This window comes from Capra hircus, chromosome 10, assembly GCF_001704415.2.
Source record: "Capra hircus breed San Clemente chromosome 10, ASM170441v1, whole genome shotgun sequence".
Lineage (NCBI taxonomy): Eukaryota > Metazoa > Chordata > Mammalia > Artiodactyla > Bovidae > Capra > Capra hircus.
Window position 1 is genome coordinate 76,835,966 of NC_030817.1, and position 21,130 is coordinate 76,857,095.

Genomic DNA, 21,130 nt, shown 5'->3' on the forward strand with positions numbered 1-21,130 from the left:
TTGGAGTAGGGACCAGTGACCATGAGGTCACACTTTATAGTGTGTCTATGCTATACAGAGGCTTCCCTGGTGGCTTACACAGTAAAGAATCTGCCTACAATACAGGAGTCTGGGGTTCAATCCCTGTGTCAGGAAGATCCCCTGGAAGAGCGCATGGCAACCCACTCCAGTATCCTTGCCTGGAGAATTTCATAGACAGAGGAGCCTGGAGGGCTACACACAGTCCATGGGGTCCACAAAGAGTCGGACACAACTGCATGACTAACACTTTTGCTGTACAAGCCCTCTCCTGTGGTTCTGTCACCTTGAGGAGAGAAATGTAAGGGCTGAGCAGGGAAAGGCAGAAAAGGGGCACGAGGCAGGCATATTCAGACCCAGAAGAATAATGGAGCTCAGATTCCTCTATAGTTTATTGTTACAGCAGAAGTTGTGGGAGACAGGAGGGTACCCCCCACATATAACACACTGTGGTCAGAGCCCCAAGGCAGCCCTTCCCACCCCCATGCCAAGCCCCAAGCAGCCATGCCCAGCTTGGCTCCCCCCCCCCCCCCCCCTCTAGACACACGCTGTCTAGATAGCTACCAAAGTTAGAGCAGCCAGTGGCCCCAGTCCCCTTCCTACTTACTGCCCAGCTCCAGCCCTTCCGTCACACCTGTTCACCGCCCACCACCTCCCATTCCAACTTCCATTTCCACACTGAACGTCTCTGGCATGCCCTGAGGACCACTAACCCACCAGCAGTTCTCCCCGTCACACATTCACTTAGGCCCACACCCTTCAGAGGTGAAGGATTAATGCGACACCATGTCAGCTTTGGTGAGAGGAGCCCCAGCCCGGAGCCCCTTACCCTTGCAATCTGGGATAAGGAGGGAGAGTCTGGGGGAGTCACCGCAGACAGCTTCTACAACCTCTCGTCCCTTAGCTACAGACACCCAGATTAGGGAGCAGGGATGCATGCCTCCTCCGCCTTAACACCAAGATGAAGGAGAGGGATCATTTAGGGGTCTGGGTCCCTAAGAGATATTAGGACATCTCTCCCAGGAGCTGAGGGAAATCACAGGTTAGAGGTCAAGGTTAGGGTAGCAATCAAAGATCAAGGTCATCTCTCCACATGATCTGCCCAGCTTCCTGTGCTCACTTGGGCCCAGTGCCCTGTGTGCCTCCCAGGTTAGTACTGGGGGAGGTGAGGGCTGGGTCCCACACCCGGGCAACAAGGGTCACTCAACAGGAGACCTCCATAGTGTGCCCCGGGGGCCCTGAAGAGAGAGTCCCAGACTCGCTGCTCTGGGACAGGGTGCGAGAGCGGGACCGGTTGCCATCAATGGACGCTGCGCTGGTCAGGGAGGCCGTGCGAGACCGGGACAGGCGAGTCATGCAGGATGAGGCCACTGCGGAGACGGAAGGGGAAGCCAGCAGTCAGAGCGGAGGCGGCGAGAGAAGCAGGCAACTCAGAGTGGGGTGCTTGGTGGAGACGGGAGTTACACATGGGGCCAGGGGTCGAGGAGCTTGATTTGACAGACAGTGGTAAATCCAAGAATTAGCCTGAAGTGGTTCCTGCCCCCCGTGGCCCTCCCTCCTCCTATGCCACAACCTCTTGTCTTCATGACAGCCTCTGATCCCTATACTCACTATAGCCCATGCCCTGCAGGAAGTACTTGAAGGCCTCGGTCAGCTTGCCTGGCTGTGAAAGTAAAATGAGGAAAGGGAGACAGCAAAGTGAGGTTAGAAACTGAGCTGGAGCCCATAGCCATGGCAGGTTGGAGATGGGGTGTGTAGCGAAGGGTATAGCTCAGGGCTACTAATATCCCACCCCACAAATGGCAGGGGCGCTCACCTGAGTCAGCTGGGGTTGCCCCCCAGAGTCAGCCATCTGTTCAGGAGAGAGTCATCCAGAAAAAGTGATAAACGTATAAACCAATGAGCCATGCCAAGAGGTACAAGACGGCCCTCTTCCCTAGGCTTCCCACTCCAGGCCGATGGGGTGTTTTCTGTTTCTTTTACTCCGCCCACCCACTTGCTCCCATGTAGGACCCTGGAAGCCAGCCTAGCAGCTGAATCTGGAGAAGATCTATGGCTCTGGACCAGGGGCCAAGAGTCAGGCTGAATGTGGAATAGGGTTACTGACCTTGAGGAAAGAAGTCTGGGTGGGGTCCAGTTTTGAGTTACATTCCACCTGGAGTAGGGAGGAGGTTGAATGAATGAAGTCACACTCCCAGTGGCCCCTCCCAACCAAAGGACCCAGGGGCCCAGATCCAATTCTTTTTTTTTTTTTTTAAATTTTATTTCGCCCATACCCACAACATATGGAATCTTAGTTCCACGACCAGGGATCAAACCCATGCCCCCCGCATTGGGAGCATGCAGTTTTAACCACTGGAGCACTAGAAGAGTCCTCCAAGTTCCTTTCTTATCAAGCCTCTGCCCATTTCCTTCTTGTAAGGAATCAACCTCTTATGCCCCAAAGTTACTCTCCCCGTCCCCAAACAGAGCTTGCTTCTTGGCAAGCTAGCCCTCTGACTGCCACCCTCCTTCACCCACCCCAAGACTCCCTACTGACCACTGCATCTTCGTGGGGTGCTTGGTCTCCTACCACCAGCATCACAGGGCACCTAGAGGCACAGTGTTGGGGAGCAGGTGGTGAGCCCCTGGCACTCCCTCCTCCGCCTCCTCCCAGAAGAGCAGTTGGCTCCAAAGAGAAAACAACCTTCTGAACCCCGCTGACCCCACCAACAGAGTTCAAAGGGGTAAGACCTAGAGGGTGGTGGTTTGCTAAACAGGATAGGGGAGGAGGTGACAAGAAAATTCCCTGGCAAAAGACTCTCCTTCTAAAGGATGTAAGCAGCTAGTAGGGGAAGATCCAGGGAGAGAGGGAAAGCTTTATCCCTTAAAGTCTTACTTGAGGGTGGTATCGCCTCCACGCACAAAGTTCAGGTCTCTGCGACTAAAGAGGGTTTAAAAGAAGAGTAGAAACTTTAGGCAAGCAGTGGTACCCACACATATGTAAGACAGCTTCCCCATGAGGAAGCAATCTTCCTCCCCTAAATTAGAGTTGAATATTGGTGATTACAAGTGAGAACTGAAGGAGAAGGTGGCAGACAGGCCTCAAGCATGAGCCCTATGGTCACTGTGCCCAAGGTCCCTGGTCAGAGGGCACTGAAGGGGACGAAGGGCACGAGGACCGGAGATCATCTTACTTCAGGGAATCCAAAAGTCTAAGGAAGTAACAAGAGAGAGGGGGCCGGCTTCTCAGAATTCTCCCCATCTGTCCTGAAGCTGCCCCCTACTGCCCAACAATCCGCCCACCTCGCACAGCCTGCTTCCCCTCCCCTTGGCCCTCTGCGCCTCCCATGACCCCCATTCCCGCTTCTACAATTCTCTTCCATGCCCACTCACTTGTTGTAGCTGTTCCAGTACAGTTCAATGTTATCCAGGTTGGGAGCATGTGCAATGATATTTCTATACTTTTGTATCAACTCAGAATTTCCGGACAGCTCTTCCTGAAGGAAAATAGAGGGAGAAGAAATAGGGCTGGGAAGAGAACTCAAAAACAGTTATGAGATGCAAAGAGGCAAACATTGTTTCCTCCCCAAATCAGTCCCAAGTAAGGAAATCACCCCACACATTCCAGTCCCTGCTGATTCCCTCTGCTTCCATCTTCCACAACCATTTACCTGGCTGAAAAGATGTCCAAGGATCATCTCCGAAATGGAAGAGGTGAGGCCTGTTAGCTATGAGGACAGGGCAGGTGAGACAGCTCAGGACATTATAAGGAGTAGAGACCCAAGTTTCTTTCCTGCTCCTTCCCCCATCCCTGAAGCTCACAGGCCAGCCAGTTATGTTGTTAGAGCCTAAATGGACCCACACAAGGGGATGCCCCCCAAGATCTCAGTGCACAGGCCCCTCCAAACCTTGTGGGCTGCCCAATCCATCCAGCCTTTGGCATTGGGATCAATGTTGATGAGGACAAGACCCTCGACGGTATCAGGGTGGGTAAGCTAAGGGGCAGCAGAGGGAAGTCAGAGGCAGGCATGACTTATCCCCTCCCCACTGAGCTCTGCCCACTCCAGGCTCCATGGGGCCTGCTTCCCACCCTCGTACTCACAGCCTCCCCCCAAGCACACACTAGTAAAGACTGCCTGGGCCTTGGACCCGCCTTTTGCTTATCTGGTTTATTTTTTTAATTTCTTACAGCGTATCGCGACAGGACGTAGGCCCCAGCTCCAACACCAATTCCAATTATTGTGGAGAAACTGTGAAAGATAAATGTAGGTCTAATGGGTCCGGGTATCCAAAACTTTGACTCTCCAAACTCCTCCTTCCTAAGGCCATGGGCACAAAGGACAGAAAGGGACCTTCCTTTGGGGGGATGCTGAAAAAGAAGGTGCTAAGAAGCTAAAAAATGGACACTAGTCTTTTCCCAGCTCTCTCCCAGAGAGTGAGTATCTTGAAAAGAAACACCCACACGCCAACCAACTAAACACTGTTTCCTATGTAACTCTTTGTCCATTCTCAACTTTCAGGAGCTAGTTCAACTAGTTCTGTTTTAGTTCCTGGTTCCTCTAGAGGAACTGGGAAGGGGGGAACTTAAAGCAAGATATTAAAAAAAGATACAAGTTTGGTGAACAACAGGAAGTATCAGGAGAAAGAGCCCAAGAGGTGAACCACAGCTGCCCAGGGCCCTGATGCCCAGGAAAAGCCAAGTCAAGGACAGAGCCCAGGTGTCATCAGCACTAAGTATGCCCCGAAGAGGCCACACCTGGCTTTCTTTTCCTTCTCTCACCCCCTCTGCCTCTGGAGGAGGCACAGGGAGGGGGAGGGAAGGACAGGCTTGTCTGGTTCCTCAGGGACTATGTCGCCCCCTCCTCTTCTTCTCTAGCTTCCAGATCAGAGAAGACCCTCCTCAGCCTGAGGCAGGGCCAGGCACACAGCTCCCTTCTCTTCTCCTCCTCCCTTAGAGCTACTCTGCTGACTCAAGTCAGCTTTCCAAAGCCACCCGCTTCCTCTCAACTGGAATAGACAATATCTAGTCCGGACAGAACTCGCTCAGGAGTTCTAAGGGCCACCTTGTGCTGAAAAGAGAACTCTGGCTCGGAGGGGTCCCCAGGCCTCTCACTTTAAGTACTGCAGGATGCAAGGGATCATGTCTGCAAGCTGGTCCAGAGATGGGTACTGATACCTGGGGAGGAAAGAAGATTAAGGAAAACACCAACCTGCCCCCATGGCCCCCGCCTCCGTGTGCTACTCATTCTCTCCCAGGGTCACCATTTGCCCTCCCCTTCCTCCTCCCTGATCCAACCTACTCCATACCTGCCATGTGCCTCACAGCCTGATGAGGAGGGAAGGAGCTAATTCTCACCCCAAAGGGAACACGGGAGCCCCCTCTTCCATGCCAGGGGCATCCACATGAACCCGCACGAAGTTCTGAATGATTTCCTGCATATCCGCAAATTGAAACAGCGGCTGGAAGCAGGATTTATCTAAAGAGAATCCCCATCACCCCAACAGTAGAGTCAGACGGGGAAAATGTCCCCAGGTCAGAATCCACCCTCTTTCTTTCATGCCACATTCAGACTAGGAGAGGACTTCCCCTTTGACATGCCACATGGCTCCCTTCCCATACTGGCCCTTCCCCTCCCCCTGCCCCTCCAGCCTCTTCCCAGAAAGAAATGGGAGAGGAAGTGAAGGTCCTTACAGTTGAGTCCCACATCATGGTAGGTGAGTATCGCTGGCCGTTTGGGTTTGGGGGTGCCATAGACAGTAAAAGTGACAGAGCCATAAGGTGTCTCCACAGAGTGAGTCTGCAGGGAAACAGGTCACCATCAGGCAGGAGTTAGGCTGAGGAAAAGAGGCACGAGAGGAACCTCCCTAACAGTCGGGGGGTTGAAGGGGTGGGGCAAAGAGAGGAAACTGGAGCCAAAAAGTAGAAGCAGGATCAGCAAGAATTTAGGTACAAATGACACTGGAAGATGATTTAGGGGGTGGGAAAGAATAATGGAAGATCGAAGAGCATCAGGGAACTCTGAGAAAAGAAGGAGACGGGAGGAAAGCAGGGAGATGGGGACAGGAAAGGACTGGAATAGAAGGAGAAGAAGCAGAGAGAAGAAAACCAGGCAGGGCCCCTCCTTCCTGGGGCGAGAAGAGCCCCTCCTCCCACCTGGGCTGCCCCAAGCTGTTACCTGTCCCTGGTCCAGGAGGATTCGGGCAGCTAACTCAGCCTCCTGGAGAGATACACACAGACAGATACACACAGAAACACACAGCAGAGGCACACAGAGAGACAGACACAGATGAAAGGAAGACAGGTAAAGGGGCCAACGGAGACCAATGACAGAAAGAGATTGACGAAAAAGAGACATGGAGAGGATGAAGGTTAGCATAGTGACAGGAAAGAAGCCTGGACTCTCAGTCGTGGTGTTTGGGGAGAGAGAACATGGGGAGATGTGGAGAGCTCAGTGGGGTGTGAGTGATAATGAGTCTGGGAAGGGAAGAAGTGAGGGCTATGCTTGGAGGTCTGGGATTCCGGCCTGGGAGTCAGGGGTCTCTGATAACCTTGGCCACCTCGGGTGTCTGCCCTGGCAACAGCGGCTTCTCCTCCGTGATCTGCACTTCCCGCAGCTCTGCCATGGTGACCTGGCAGGGTGAGGAAACACAGAGACTGAGGAGGCTGCCCCCACACTGCACGCCTCCTCCAACCCCTGGCTTCCTCTCTCAACAATGGACAGTGCTGGGTGCGGAGGGCCCCAGGAGCTGAAGACTACTCCAGGACCCAGAGAGAGGCGGTCCGGCACGCCCGGCTGCAGGGCCAGGCAGCTGGGAAAGAGGGCTTGGGGAAGAGGACTCAGGACACCACTTCCTTTCAGCCCGGCCATCCCAACACCCCTCAACACCGACACCTCACTTCCGTACCCCCTCCCCTATCCTGGATGGAAATATCAGGGTGGGGCAGCAGGCAGCTCGGGTTTCCCAGGCTATATTTAGGGGCCACCCCACACTCCTAGTTAGGTAGGGGGTGAAACTCGTGGCTCAGTGACTGGGTGCTCTAAAGATACCAAGGGATGGGTATCGAGAGTTCACCACTGACTGTGACCTTCGACTAAAGCGCCAAGGTCAGCAGCGCAAAGAGAAAGGGGCTAAAAATGACCTGAGTAACATGACCAAGAGGGGGAGGGGGAAACCAGAAAAGAAGGACAAGGGACATCTGTGTCCAACAGACCCAATGCCTCCCTTCCTCCCAAGACTCCTGACTTCGAATAAAGTAACATGTATTCAACCTTTGGGGCCAGTGAGGAGCAGAGCACCTGTGCAGACCAGCAGAGTCAAGGGCCAGCAGCCTGGAGGTGGGGTCACTTACTTGGCTCCTATTGGCTGGATGAAGTAGGGTTAGGGGTCAGGGTTCTCACTCCTCCTGGCTCTGGGGTCTGAGAAAACAAGGCAATGAGGTGAATGACATGGGAGACAGATCCTGGGTCTTTTAGAGACAGAAAACCTAAGCCAAGACCTGGACTATCTGGGTCACCAATCCCTGCCAGGTCACTAACCCTCCCAAGCTGTACCCACGAGTCCAGTGAACAAGTCTTCTCCAGGCTTCAGCTAGAATCAATACAGGCTGGAGGGGTCTGCCGGTCTGCCGGGCAACACAGCAGGTATCAGTCCGGGCTTGGGGAAGGGGGGCGGGGGGCCGGGGGCCGGGGGCGGGGCGGGGAGAGGAGAGAAGGAAGTGCTGATGTGGAGGAAAGAGCGTGTCTTGTGTCAGAACCTCTGGATTCTACCCCAGGCTCTGCTGCTCCCACTGTGACCTTGGCTCCGTCTGTCACTACTTTTGCGCTCAATTTATTTGCAAATTAAAGTGGGGACTAAGGGATCCCCAAGATTTTTGACAGCTCTCGAGTGAGATGGGGTGGCAGGGCACGACCGTTTCTTCCACCATTAAAAAAAAAATTTTTTTTAAGCCTCTTGCTTTCGCTTCTCTCCTCCACCCAGTCTCGGTGTGGGTCCCGAAAGTGGAGAAGGAGTGTGTGGGGGGCGTTCCCACATTCTCTCCCCAGCGTGCCGCGACGACCCACAAGGGCAGAGAGCCAGCTGGGAAGGGATGGGGAGGACAGATGGGACTGACTGGGCCCAGCCTCCGGAACCTATCCCTCCGAGTCCCCTCGCTGCTATCCGCGTGGAGGCTGACAATTCGCACGGCTGGCGCGGAGAGCCCTGGACCCCGGACTCAACTTCGTGCACGCCCCAAACACGCCCTGCAGCCCGCGGAGCCTCCGCCTCTGTGCGCCGCGGCCTCGCGGCCCTGCGGGCCGGCTCCTGCCCACGAGCCGTGCACTCCGAGGGGTTGGGATCCAAGCGCCTCCCGGTACACCCCGGTGCCAGCCTGGCCCCGCGGCCCCACTCCCGCCCTTCCCCCTACCTGCTGCCGCCGCGGCCGCTTCCACCTTCACTTGCCTTTGACTCCCCGGCCCGCCCCGGCTTGGGCTCCCCGCAGACCCGCCCCCGGCCCGCCCCGGCCCGCCCACGGGCCGCCAGCTCCCCGCAGATCCGCCCCAGACCCCTGGTAAACACGCCCCCCTTCACCCCGCCCGGAGCCTCCCCAGCTCCGGGAGGGGCAGCGCTGGGGGCCCGAGGGGAACTCTGAAGAAAGCCAACTGCTGGGCGCTTCCAGGCTCCGGCCCGCGCTACCCACAACATTCACCACCGCCCCCCGCCCCCGGCAACCGGGCGGCTGCGGGCGCGGGGGGTCCCTTAGTCCCGTGGGGGACCCCCGCGCCCGCTCTCAGCGCCGCCCCCACCCGTGATCTGGCCCTGCCTGTAGCACTCAGGCTCTTCCTGCGCCCCGACTCCAAGGTGGGAACGGGTAAAAGGGAGACGGAGCCAGGCTGCTGGCACCCCACGGTTTTGACTCCACCCGCCGGGAAACAGGGCTAGGCTAAAGAAGGACCGCTGCTGAGGAGGCGAGGGTCTCGACCGCGGACAGGGGAAGTGTGCCTGCACCGACTAGGGGGTGGGGGCGTCGAGGGCGCGGGAGTTAACAATTTCGGGGCGCCCAGGGTCCTGGTACCTCCTCTCTCTGCAGTGTCCCGGCGACTGCTCTCCGGGTTGCTCCCTGAGAAGTTGGAAAACAAGGCGGGGAGGGAGGGGGGGGATGCGGGGGGCCGCTATAAATAGAGGGAGATCGCGGGAGGGGGGGAGAGGATGGCCAACGGAGACTCCCGGGTCAAGGCCCCAAGGAGGGGCGGAGGAGGGGCCAGGACCCCCAGGGGTGCTGACTCTTGGGTAAACAGGCACAGGGGTGGAGCTAACTCTGTGGAAGTGGGCTGGGGGGTTAGGGAGGACGCGGTGTCCCGGGCTGGGACCCAAGAGACCCTGTGGCTTCAGTGCTAACCCCTTCTATTCTGGCCCAGAGAAGGAGGCCCGCTTGGCCCAGCCCAGGCAATGGTTTCTCAGGGGCTGCTGCGTCTCTCAGGGCCTAGGTGGGTGTGACGGCCTGGATCCCTCACTCACCCTGCTCTCTCCCCACCTATATGCCCCACCTCCCTGTGCCCCTTGGGGAAAAGTCACTCAGAATGGGATAGTTATGAGGCTAAAGGGATTCAAAGTTGTCTTACACAAAAGGACACAGACTGGATTTCTCCCCACCTGTGCCCTTTCCAGGTTCCCTTCCCCCAGAGGTCCCCACCCTATCCTCCTTCAGCTGGGTTCCTGAGTTGCCATTTCGGGGGCTGGGCACCAGGCCAGTTGGGAACAATGGCCAATGGAACTGGAGCTGCCAACTGCAACACCAGCTCAGACTGCCCCCCCAAGACCCCTAAATTGCCTTCCCCCTCCTGCCTGGGAACCACCCCCCACAATCACCCTCACCACCCCCTCCCATCCAAGGAACATCAATGCCCCTTTCATCCCCACTTGGCAGGGTCTATTGGAAAGGAGGGGCCAAGAGGGAGGAGGTGACCCAGAGTAGATCCCGACTAATCAAATCCAGCTTTTAACAACCCCAAACCTAAAGGATTCCCTCTAGGCCCCCCAATTTGGGGCACCCAAGTTTTCCTCCATTCCCTTCCCCACTCCCTTCATAACCATTTACCCAGAAACTGACACAGAAGCTGGGCACCCCTGGCTCCTTGCCTAGTCCCCTCTCCCCTCTGGCTGCCAGTTTAACACTCTCCTGGACAAGGAAATGCCTGCTGGAATTGGGACCATAGATAAAAATGCATAGGACAGAAGAGAGCTCTCCCAGCCCAGCTGGAACTGGGGGAGAAGAGAGCCTACAGTGAGAAATTCTGCTTGCTGCCTCTTCTGATGTATCTAAAGTATGTCTTACTTGGAGTGGGGGAGGGAAGGACCTGGAGGTTCCAGCATCTAAATTCGTCTCTGGGTCAGGATGACTCAGGGGGAACCTGATAAGGGGCCTACGCAGGGGCGTAGGGCAGGCAGGAGTCGGGAAATTTCCACTGGGATCTGTTTGCTTCCTAGGCTCGGGGTCTCAACCTGCCACAGGCAGTAAGAGGCTGCTTCTGCTCTAAGATGGGGTCCCTCCTTATCAGGGCAGGTCTCAGCCTGGTCCAGTGTCAGTGGCCCAACAAGAACATTTTCCCTAACTTCCTTCTCTTGGGCCAAGAAGCAGCTTCAAACTATACCTTCCAGTTGGCAACAAGAAGGACCTGCTCTGCACAAGCCACTGTATAGATGGAATTCAAAGAAGTGTGCGTCTAGGCATACCTCTCTAGAGCTTAGGATCCAGTAGTTGAGAGAAGATACAGAGATAGAAAACGTTCAGAATGATGTAATATAAGATTAATTATTTACACAATAAGTCCTATAGTAAGAGTTTCCCATCCTTTTCAAGTGGGAGATCAGAGACTTCTATTCCCAAATGATGATTTTAGAATCCCCTGATGGAGACCAACTGTGAATTCAGCAAGTACTTTCAGGTAAGTTTGTTCAGTCTTCTGATAATTGTAACATCTATGCATGTATGCACCTACATGTGCAAAGTTTATTATTTACTCAATGACCAGTCTTCTGTGTATGTATGTATGTGTATATATATATATATATATATATATATATATAGGTTCCACAGGCCCTCAATAACTCAGAAACCCTTGCCCAAAGAGGCTGCAGCCCACAGGCTAAGAACCATTATCTTAGTATAATTCAGAGAAGGAAAGGGTTTTGTTCTTAGGGTAAAGCATCCTATGAGAAGTACAGTACAGTACTTGCATGAGAAGGACGGGCATTCTATCAAGGCAGAGAGACCATAAGGGAAAGTTTAGGGACAGAAATAAACAAGTTACTTTGATGAACTCCATAGTAGCTACTGTGTGGAAGGTAATTCTCACATAGTACCCCCCCCAAAACACTGTAAGATAAATATTATTGTCCTCACTGTACAGGTGAAGAAATTAAAGCTCAGAGGTGTTTAGTCTCTTGCTCAAGGCCACTCACTAGCAAATGATTTATCTAGGACTTAAATCCCTGGATTCAATCCTCTCCAAAGTTATTCTGTCTCTACCAGGCTTCAGGTAGCCTCTGCAGCATAGAGTGATTAGGTCATTATGGCCACAAATACTGATGAAACATGACATCTGGTAAGGTGAATTGGAGCCAAGTGTGAAGGTAATGAATTGAATGACAGGTAAAAAGGGTGGACTCTTCAAAAAATTTTGAAGATCCAGAGTGTTCTTGATCAGGAGCAATGGATAAGTAATTGTTTTGTGAAAATAATCTGATTGGGAGTGGAGGGTTAAGAAGAGATGGGTTGTGGAGTGGTTGAGGCTAAGGCATTTGACTTAGGAAAGAGGTCATTTAGAAGCCAGAATAATCAACTAGATATGAGATGACAGGGACTTGAATAAAGAGTGGGAGTAATAGGAATGGAAAGGAAGGAGTGGATTTATAAGACAAGGGAAATTACAGAAATTGGTGACTGATTAGAAGGGATGGGGAGGGAAGTCACCAACCTAGTGGCTCTATTTTAGGAGCCATGAAGTTCATTCCTCTAAATGGTGTCCAGCCAGAGAAAAGGCCAGAGAGAAACCCCTTCTGAAAGAAGACACCACACATGTAGTGAAAACTGAATAAAATTACAGCATTACTTTAAAAAGAGAGGGGAGGGCATTCCCTAGTGGTCCAGCAGTTACTCAGAGCCTTCACTGCTGAGGGCCCAGGTTCAATCCCTAGTCAGTGAACTAAGATTCCAGAAGACATGTGGCATGGGAAAAAAAGAAAAAATATCCCTGACCTGCATAGAAAATTAAAATTATCTGGAAGATTTTGAGAGTCTGAGGCTCACCCTCACCCCAGCTGTGTGACCCTCCAAGGCCCATGCTCTTTCCGTGTGGGGCCCAAACTGGAAGCCATTTCAAGTTCCTATTGAGCCTGGTCTGCCAAAGCCAGTGGGATTCTCCATGTGTGTCATTAACCCGGCCAGGAGACGAAGAAAGGACAGTGCTGGACTGATGTCAACCTCTTTCCCTTAACTCCTTCCCTGAGCTTTCCTCAACTTTTGTTGAGGGACAGAGCATAAGACAGTTTAACTAGGACCAGAGGACTGGTTCAAGCAGTGCTGAGCCAGTGAGGGAAGCTTGGTCACTTGCAGAGATCAGGAGGTTGGTAACATGTTCAATGCAGCATGCGAGGTAGGGACCTAAGACCCCTCCCCCAAGATTAGAGCTGTAACAGGGGCTGAAAATGATGTCACATAAACACCGCTGAGGTCACAGAAACTTCTCTGTCCTCTCCTGTCTCCCCTCCCCACTGCCCCCACCACCACCTCCCCCCTCCCACCCCCCCACCACCTCCCCACCACCACCTCCCCCCCACCTCCCCCCCACACCCCCGGCTCCTCAGCCAGCCGGCTCCCACAGATCTGCACACACTTACCTACAGAGGCTGGTTAGGGTCAGACACCATCCAGGCACTCTCAGGTACACAGAAGTGGTGGGGAAGTGGTTGGCAGTGGCAATTATTCGGTGTGTAGGATCCACACTAGTATCCCTCGTACTGAGAACAGTAGGTTGGCCGGGTGTGTTTGCTCCTGTTGCTGATGCTGATTTTACTGTAACCTTCGTCATTCTTACTCTTCAGTCCTCCCCTCCCCTCCTCCCTCACCCCCAAGCCTCCCCCCTTACTGTCCTCCCCCACCTCCAGTTGACCATGGCATCAGAAGCAGAAAGAGCGTTCCAGCGGTTTGCTGTCTTTGGAGAATCCTCAAGCAGTGGCGCTGAAATGAACAACAAGAACTTCTCCAAGCTGTGCAAAGACTGCGGCATCATGGATGGCAAGACGGTCACCTCCACTGACGTGGACATCGTTTTCAGCAAAGTCAAGTAAGGGACCAAGGACAGGAGTGGGAGTGATGAGTAGAACAAGCAAGGTCAGGGATGTGGCAGGGTTTCTGCAGTAGAGCATTTGTAGCGGGTCTCCTGAGCACCTACTGGGTGCCTGGCTCTGCTAGTCCCTGAACTCAAGACATTCAGTCTGTAGAGGCCCTGTCTGAGTAAGAGGAGGGCTGGACCTTGGAAAGTGATGACTTCATGTTCCCCAGTTCCTGGATTTCTGTCTTACTGACCAGGGCCAAGAATGCCCGAACCATCACATTCCAACAGTTCCAGGAAGCAATGAAGGAACTGGGCCAGAAGCGATTCAAGGGGAAAAGCCCGGATGAAGCCCTGGAGAACATTTATAAGCTCATGGAGGGCAAGGACCCAGCTACCACTGGTGTTACTGTGAGTGACAGACTTCATTCCTAACCCTGACGCTGCTTCCTGAGTCCCTGCTCTCATCTCCTCTCCTCTGCACCGATGTCCCCAACCCTTTTCAATAGCAGCGGGGAGATGGGCACTGTTGGTACTGAAACAGACTAATTTAGACATCATCGAGTCATTTCAGAAGTGAGGAAACTGTGAGAAGAAGTGACTTAGCCAAGGTCCACAGCGATTTTATTTATTTACTTATTTTTCTTTTCACACCTATTTTAATAGTGAAACTTAGACTCATTCCCAAGTATCCAGGATCTGGGCCAGGCCACCAGGGCCAGGTGGCTTTGGGGGGACATTGAGCACAGAGCACGTGGTACCTGCTCCCTACCCTCTTCGCACTCTTCAGTTCAATTCAGTCGCTCAGTCCGACTCTTTGAGACCCCATGAATCACAGCACACCAGGCCTCCCTGTCCATTACCAACTCCCGGAGTTCACTCAAACTCATGTCCCTCGAGTTGGTTATGTAAGGTCTAATATCCGACTTCTTGCCTTGCACCCACCTTTCTGTTCCCTATTTATCCCCTCTCTACTAAAATCTCTTTCTACTGTGGGTTTCAAATAGGGCCTTCCCAGCAGGACAGAGGGGCTTCCCTGATGGCTCAGATAGTAAAGAATTTGCTTGCAGTGCTGGAGACCTGGGTTCGATCCCTGGGTTGGAAAGATCCCATAGAGGAGGGCATGGCAACCCACTCCAGTATTCTTGCCTGGAGAATCCCCATGGACAGAGGAGCCTAGAGGGCTACAGTCCGTGGGGTCACAAAGAGTTGGACAAGACTGAGCGACTAAGCACAGCACCGCAGGACAGAACTTGTGTTTTAGGTCCGGGGTTGAAGTCCTCTTGCTGCAGCCTAGTCAAAATAGCTTCTCTGGAAGCAGAAAAGTCCACACACACACCTCCCTACTCATTCCCATGCCCCAGATTCCTTTCTCACGAGTGGATGGCTCTTATCACAGCTCCTCCTCTCATCTGCACCTGAGCCCTAAGCAGGCAGCAACACCATGCCAGGGGTTGAACATGAGCTCGGACAACTAATAAAACTCGAAGGCCGTTGCTAGAGAAGGGCTGTGACGGTGGAGGGGAAGGAAGGGAGCAGGCTCAGGCCCCTCACCCTCTGGCCCACAGAAAGCGACAACAGTGGGCGGGGTGAGCCGGCTGACGGATACCAGCAAGTACACGGGCACCCACAAGGAGCGCTTTGACGAGAGCGGCAAGGGGAAAGGCATCGCTGGACGGGAAGACGTGACTGACAACTCAGGCTATGTGAGTGGCTACAAGGGTGCTGGCACGTATGATAAGAAGGGCAGCAACTAGGGAGCAGCCTCATCTTCGCCTGTTGGCCCTTGACCCTGCATGTTGAACACCAGGGAGCTTGGGGTGGGGGGACAATAAACATCTGTGTGTGCAGCAAGCAGTTCACGAGCTCTGTCTTCCACCCGCGGAAGGATGAGGGACCCTTGGTGCAGAAACAGAAGAGCCGAGGAACCCAAGGGTAGGACTTCCCAGAAGCACGTCCTTCATTCTACTTGGCCTCCTCATCACTGGGTAGCATCCCCTTCAACAGCTGCTTCTAAGACCATGGCTGAGGAATATATTTGGAGATAAGAGAGAAACTAACTGTGGAGGCAAAAGTATTTGCTAGCTGTGCTCACACATTACCAGTATCCATCCCCCCCAGCATCCCAAAGGGGAGTAGCAATTCCCGATTTGACATAGTAAGGCCCGAATACTAGCAATGAGACCGTTCCCTGTCCCTCCACCTTCCTCGTCTGTTGCAGTCCATGTTTTGTTGGGGAAGAAATAGACACCAGGGATCTGGTGGCCAAGGATCAAGGATCTACTCAGCCTAGCTCCTGTTATGAGCTTATTCTAGAGCTAAGGGTTTCCCCGGTGGCTCGAGAATGTGCCTGCAATGCAGATGTGCAGGAGACGTGAGTTCTATCCCTGGGTCAGGAAGATCCCCTGGAGTAGGAAATGACAACCCACTCCAATATACTTGCCTGGAAAATTCCATAGACAGAGGAGCCTGGTGGGCTACAGTCCATGGGGTTGCAAGAGTCAGATATGACTGAGCACACAACACAACAAGGGTAAGGAGACTTCATTTTCAACCCAGTCCAGAGCTGAGTTTTACCCCACCCACCTCCATCATGGTAGACATGGAACAGAAGATCCTACTGACCCTACCGCCAAAGGGTGGCCCAGGAAGATGGCCAGAGGTGGGTGACCTCCAGGACTCTGAGAGTAGGAGTTCTGATGCATTGCAGAAAAAGTAATGAAATCAGAACTAATTCAGATGTGCTTTTTATCTTTTTATTTGGCAATGATTAGACTCACAGGCAGATGTAAAAAAAAGTACAGAGATCCCATGTACCCTTCTCCCAGTTTTATCCAATGGTTGTATCTTACATAATTCAAATATGGTTTTAAAACCTTCTGTGACCACAGCTGAGCCCACTTCATCCCTGCCTTGTCAGAGGCAGATCCTGGATTTGGGGGGATATCAGAAGGAGCTTCGGGAAGGAAAAGTACGCAGGAATCTCTGGGAGAACAGGTCAGAGAAGATAATTTAAAACTCCAGTGGTCCAAGGCAAGAAGGATGGAAGGAAAAGAGGTCAGAGAAAGAATACAGGCGGACTAAAGAGGTTGGAAGTGTGGGGGAGAGACTGAGAGCTGAGGGGGATGTCTTGGAGAAATGAAGCTAATATGAGTCCAAGACTCTCAGGGAGGGTCCTACAGCTAGAGATGGCCACTGTACAGGTGAACGAGTGGAGGGAGATGGGGAAGACCGAGAAGGGAAAGGTGGCAGGGAGAGGATTTGAGACTCAGAACCGGTGCCATGGTGTGAGCTGAGGCTCTGGGACTCCGGCCAGGATTCAGGATCTGGCCCAGTAGATGGACAGTCGCTGCCAACTGGACACAGTCAGCTTCTTGGGTGGGTAAAACGGTCTGTGGGAGAGCGAGAATGGAGGTGGGGTGGTGGGGGGAGGGAAGCAACACAGAAAAGGCCGAGAAGACAGCACAACTTTGCATGGTGACCAAAAGTCTGGACATACTTCCTGCCCCCCTGGTCTCTTGGGACGGGACTCTGCCTGCCTGTGAAGCCGGAGAGGAAGCCTTGTACCAGGAATCTGAGCTTTGGGAGTGGGGACAGGCTAGTGTGCAGCAGCGGCCGTGGGCGGGGAGTTGCAGGGGTGGTTTCAGACCAAAGGCCTCCCTTCCTAGTAGAGGCCAATGATATCTATGGGCTCACCATCATACTTTTCAGAGCAGAGCAGATAGAGCCTTTGGTTGGTCAGGGTGCTGTTGTAGCGGCAGCTGGTGGGCGGCTGTCTGTAGTACAGGGAGCAAATTGTGAGCGGGACGGAGTCCTGGGTGAGCGTGCAGTATTCATTGTAATTCTCACAGAAGCTCTCACTGTACTTGCAGAACTTCCAGATGGTTGTCCAAGGGGCATGTAAGACATAATGGGTCTTTGGGCAATACCAGCTTTCTTGCCTGCCCCGAACATAGGACATCAGACCATTGCAGTAACCTTGGAAACCTTTGGCGTAGGTAACCTTGGGATAGTCAACGTGTAAGGTACGGAAGTTCTTGATGGCAAGCTGAGTCTTGATGTTTTCAACCAAAGCTGTCCCTAGAACAACCTGGAGGAAGAGGAGCTGGGCCACAAGTGGTGCCATTCTTCCTGCTGACAGAGTTAAGGTGGTTGGAGACAGAGGTGGGCCTGGGTGGCTGGCTGTCCCTGCCCAGAGCCTCCATTGTGCCCCCAGCCTCCCCAGTGTGCCCTCCCCTATGCCTTCAAGGCCCAACTGTCCCTCAGAGATCATCCAGCCCAAGTCCTCATGCATCAGACAGAGGAGACATTTGCCCAAGCTCACCCCGCTGGTCGGCCAACTCTAACCATTCCCCCTGACCCTGGGTCTACCTTAGAATCTCAGCTTCACCCCATCCATCTGGCAGCTGTGACACTTACAAAATAAGAGGTCCAACTGGTCCTTGGGTAAGAGGCTCTTCCTGATGACACTGGCCCGGTTAGTCCTTCTGGTAAAAATGCGGAGGGTCCAGAAGTGACAGGCTCCGCAGCACTTCCCTGACCGCAGCTGAGGAGGGACGGGAGCTGGAAGGCAGCAGGACAGAGGCGGAGTCCTCCTGCCTGAGGCCAAGGACAGCCAACAGGTGAGAGAAGAGGCTAGAAAGGTTGGTGGATAAAGACTGGTGTGGGAGGAGGGCATGTCCCCTGGGTTTGAGGAGCCCCTCGGCTGCGGGGGCTGGATGAGGAGGAGGAAAGAGCCATTTACCTTCTGCTCTCCTCCTCCCTGGTGTCATCAGAACACTAAGTTCCAGCCTCTGTGCCAGAAATCCCCTGGTTCTTAGGCTTCCTTTGATGTCTTTTCTGGTTCACAGGCCCTGCTCCCGTGGAAAGGTGATAAAGAAAGCTCTGGCATGTTTCTGAGAAGCAAGGTGCTGCTTACTCCTGACCCTCAGAGAACAGGGGGTCTCCTACTCTCTTGTCCCACTCCTGGGGGCCCTGGGGCCACATATACAAGGGAGCCTCCCTGCCTCCTGGGTGCAGGGCTGAGAACCAAAGACCATTCTGTGGACCCCTCACCGTCTCCGTCACCAGCTGCACTCCAGTGGTGATCATGCTGACCTTGTAGCCTCAGGCCCTTTAGCGTCAGGGCACTCCTGGAAACCTAAGAGGGCTGACCCCGAAGGCTCAAACTTGTCAGGTGGGAGTAGACAGCGTAGCCTGGGCTTGAGGCGGTGTGGGCCAGTGCCCAATAGATCAGATTCTTGCTGTTTAAAAAAAAACAAAGGCCAGGCTACTAAATCTTTTTCATCAACCCCTGCCCCTTCACAGTCCTGGACTTCCACAGGCCTCTGGGCCTTGCCTCCAGCACCTGTTGTCCAGGTTGTGTCTTGGGACAGCTTACCATTCTCTCCCTGGAGAGCAGGAAAAGGGAGTCAGAACAGAACCCTGAGTGTTCCAAGGCCGGTGTGTGATTCACAAGGGGTAGGGGGCACGGGGAGATGCATGGGTGTTCCTCATTCACAGCCCCTTAACCTTGCTCTTTCTACTTTAAAGAAATTTTCTTTTCTTTATTCATTTATGGCTGTGTGGGTCTTCATTGTTGTGCACAGGCTTTCCCTACTTGCAAAAAGCAGGGGCTACTCTCTGGTCAGGACGCACAGGCTTCTCTTCACAGTGGCTTCTCTTGTTGCAGAGCGTGGGCATACAGGCTTTAGAAGTTGCGGCTCACGGGCTCTAGAGCACAGGCTCTAGAGCACAGGCTCAGTAGTTGTAGCACAAGGACTTAGTTGCCCCAAGCCATGTGGAATCTTCCTGCACCAGGGACCGAACCGGTCGGTCCTGCATTGGCAGGAGGATGCTTACTCACCGCACCACCGGCAAAGTCCAGGCTTGCTCTTTCCGACAACACAAGGCAGACTCCAAAACCAAACCCATCCTCCTCCAACTTGCTTTCCCTCCTGCCTTGTCTGTTTCCTCAGTTACCTCTGCAAGAAATCTGACAGTGATCCTCCACCTTACCCTCTCCCTAATTCCGTCCATTTGGAGGCAGTACTACAAGATGGTTAAGAGCCTGGTTTGTGTTGAGCCAAACAGACCAGGAATTGAATCCTGGCTCTGATGCTTCCAGGCTTAGTTCACTAAACCAGTATAAGTTTCAGTTTCTTCATCTGTCAGTGAGGATAATATTCCATACCTTGAAGCAGTATTAGGATTCATGAAGATGTATATCAGGAGCTCTTAGCCCAGGGCCTGGCACTGGTATGAGCTCGAGTCCATCAGTCACGTAGCCCTGACAATCTCTTGACTAAGATTTTCCTCGAACTTGTCTCTTCCATTCCTATTCCTTCTCCTGCTCAGGATCTCCCTTCTCTTGGACACAACACACTCTCCAACCACAAGAGGACTCTCCATCTCATGAGACAGAAGACCTCCCTGACGTGGCCCCACCCTGTCTCCAGCTGCGTCTCCATCCCTGCCTGCTTCCACCGCGTCTTGTTCATGTTATCTCCTCTACCCAGAATGCTGCTCTCTCCTCCCACTCTCACCCCCACCCTCAGTTCTTCTGAGCCAGTTCATGTGGAGGTCAACCCAGAGGTCATGTTTAAGAAGCCTCTGTTTGGAGCATCTCCTTAGGGAAATGTGCACAGCTAGGCAGGTGAGGGGAAAGCCCGCACAGGCAGGTGGTTCATCTGTATCCTTCAGGCTGGTCTATCAGCCAACACTCTGTGGGAGCCCATGAAGGGTGGTGCCAGAGCCTGGCTGACTCAAGTCTTTGTTTTGAGGAAGCTAGCATTGTGTGGCCCCAGCCTCAGACCATGCTACCTCTTCCTTATTTGCTCAAGTCTGCAGCTTCCCTTGGAAGAGAAAGGGGCTTTTCATGCTTCTTGGTCTTCCACTTCCTTCATTTGCTACTCCCCCTTCATCACTGACCTCCACTTGCACAATTACCGAAATGGAACAACACACCATAAAAATCTAGGACATGATCTCAGGTTAACCTACTGAGCTTCTGTTTCCTCTTCTAGACAATGGGGTTGATGCCTTCCTTTCCTCATGAGGCTGTGAGAATAAAATGAGACAGTCAGTATGGAAATGCCTTTTAGTCATTGAACAATATATAAATAGATAACTAGTTATGCTCCTATACCAACTTACTTTTTATTCCCAGCTCACTCAACATTGGCAAGTCTTATATTCCCCGAATGAGCCAAGTGACCTCCCCACATCCCCACTGCCAATCTAGAGCCCTCTGTAATGCCTGACTTAAATTGGTCTTCACCAAGCCTTCTATTAGTCATGCCCCATGCTAATTGCTTGAAAGTATTTTAAAATTGTTAAATACTACCTGAAAAGCACTACAACAAATATTGGGGGAAATAGAAAAGTAAATGAGACAGTTCCAGTCCAGATTAAATTTACAATTCAGTAGGAACAACACACAGATGAACACATGTTACAAAGTCATGATCATGGGACCAGAAAAAGTGCTGAGTGTATGATTGGCCTTTAAGTTTCAATCTTCAATCCTTGTGGTTTGGTCTTTAAAATCCCATCCTGATCCGTAGTATTGCTTCATCCATTCTGACATCCTTGTCATGGTTTCATCTGCTCCTGACGCCTGAGATTTGTGAAATTGTTGCCCTGTTATACTGGACTTTACTTATACAATAATCATCCTAGAGATGAAGAAACTAACTTTTAGAGATGGACAGCAGCTTGCTTGAGGCCACCTGTCTAATTCAGTGGCTCTCAAGGGGGAGCAGTTAATCACATCTGGAGCCTTTTTTGGTTGTCACAACTGGGAGGCGCTACTGGCATCTAGTGGGTAGAGGCCAGAG

The 21,130-nt window shown here is 52.9% G+C and overlaps 3 protein-coding genes across 14 annotated transcripts; 1 reads left to right on the forward strand and 2 right to left on the reverse strand.

Annotated features, from left to right (window-relative positions):
- On the reverse strand, window positions 384-9,145 carry NDRG2 (NDRG family member 2). 7 transcript variants are annotated; one of them, XM_018054519.1, is made up of 17 exons: window positions 9,056-9,145; window positions 7,352-7,418; window positions 6,550-6,630; window positions 6,177-6,218; window positions 5,693-5,798; window positions 5,357-5,477; window positions 5,114-5,176; window positions 4,190-4,250; window positions 3,909-3,995; window positions 3,672-3,728; window positions 3,394-3,497; window positions 2,897-2,941; window positions 2,558-2,609; window positions 2,126-2,173; window positions 1,835-1,870; window positions 1,630-1,681; window positions 384-1,388 (listed from the first exon to the last, which is right to left on the reverse strand). In XM_018054519.1, the coding sequence occupies exons 3-17, from the start codon at window positions 6,622-6,624 to the stop codon at window positions 1,222-1,224; spliced, it is 1,116 nt and encodes a 371-aa protein (XP_017910008.1). In that variant the 5' UTR covers window positions 6,625-6,630; window positions 7,352-7,418; window positions 9,056-9,145; the 3' UTR covers window positions 384-1,221. The 7 variants fall into 7 exon arrangements, with proteins under 7 accessions (XP_017910008.1, XP_017910007.1, XP_017910011.1 ...); XM_018054518.1 differs by lacking the exon at window positions 9,056-9,145 and adding an exon at window positions 8,408-8,492; XM_018054522.1 differs by lacking the exon at window positions 6,177-6,218.
- TPPP2 (tubulin polymerization promoting protein family member 2) lies at window positions 7,556-15,170 on the forward strand. 6 transcript variants are annotated; one of them, XM_018054527.1, is made up of 5 exons: window positions 7,556-7,643; window positions 10,841-10,925; window positions 13,084-13,325; window positions 13,571-13,724; window positions 14,882-15,170. In XM_018054527.1, exons 2-5 carry the CDS (start codon window positions 10,890-10,892, stop codon window positions 15,068-15,070), a joined length of 621 nt encoding a protein of 206 aa, XP_017910016.1. In that variant the 5' UTR covers window positions 7,556-7,643; window positions 10,841-10,889; the 3' UTR covers window positions 15,071-15,170. The 6 variants fall into 6 exon arrangements, with proteins under 6 accessions (XP_017910016.1, XP_013822392.2, XP_017910018.1 ...); XM_018054529.1 differs by lacking the exons at window positions 7,556-7,643; window positions 10,841-10,925 and adding exons at window positions 8,540-8,841; window positions 9,399-9,467 and having other exon boundaries at window positions 13,147-13,325; XM_018054526.1 differs by lacking the exon at window positions 7,556-7,643 and adding an exon at window positions 8,540-8,841.
- RNASE13 (ribonuclease A family member 13 (inactive)) lies at window positions 15,820-18,166 on the reverse strand. Its single transcript, XM_013966935.2, has 2 exons — window positions 17,733-18,166; window positions 15,820-17,447 (listed from the first exon to the last, which is right to left on the reverse strand). Exons 1-2 carry the CDS (start codon window positions 17,989-17,991, stop codon window positions 16,978-16,980), a joined length of 729 nt encoding a protein of 242 aa, XP_013822389.2. The 5' UTR covers window positions 17,992-18,166; the 3' UTR covers window positions 15,820-16,977.

Excerpts from the sequence above, each read along its gene's own strand:
- NDRG2 (XM_018054519.1), bottom strand. The coding sequence starts at position 6,624 with ATGGCAGAGCTGCGGGAAGTGCAGATCACGGAGGAGAAGCCGCTGTTG. Across the intron at positions 5,177-5,356 it reads GCTCCCGTGTTCCCTTTGGG|GTATCAGTACCCATCTCTGG; the intron begins GTGAGAATTAGC and ends TTTCCTCCCCAG. Across the intron at positions 1,682-1,834 it reads GGCAACCCCAGCTGACTCAG|CCAGGCAAGCTGACCGAGGC; the intron begins GTGAGCGCCCCT and ends TTACTTTCACAG.
- TPPP2 (XM_018054527.1), top strand. The coding sequence starts at position 10,890 with ATGGAGACCAACTGTGAATTCAGCAAGTACTTTCAG. Across the intron at positions 10,926-13,083 it reads AATTCAGCAAGTACTTTCAG|TCCTCCCCTCCCCTCCTCCC; the intron begins GTAAGTTTGTTC and ends CTTACTCTTCAG. Across the intron at positions 13,326-13,570 it reads ATCGTTTTCAGCAAAGTCAA|GGCCAAGAATGCCCGAACCA; the intron begins GTAAGGGACCAA and ends CTTACTGACCAG.
- RNASE13 (XM_013966935.2), bottom strand. The coding sequence starts at position 17,991 with ATGCCCTCCTCCCACACCAGTCTTTATCCACCAACCTTTCTAGCCTCT. Across the intron at positions 17,448-17,732 it reads CCAGTTGGACCTCTTATTTT|CAGGAAGAATGGCACCACTT; the intron begins GTAAGTGTCACA and ends TAACTCTGTCAG.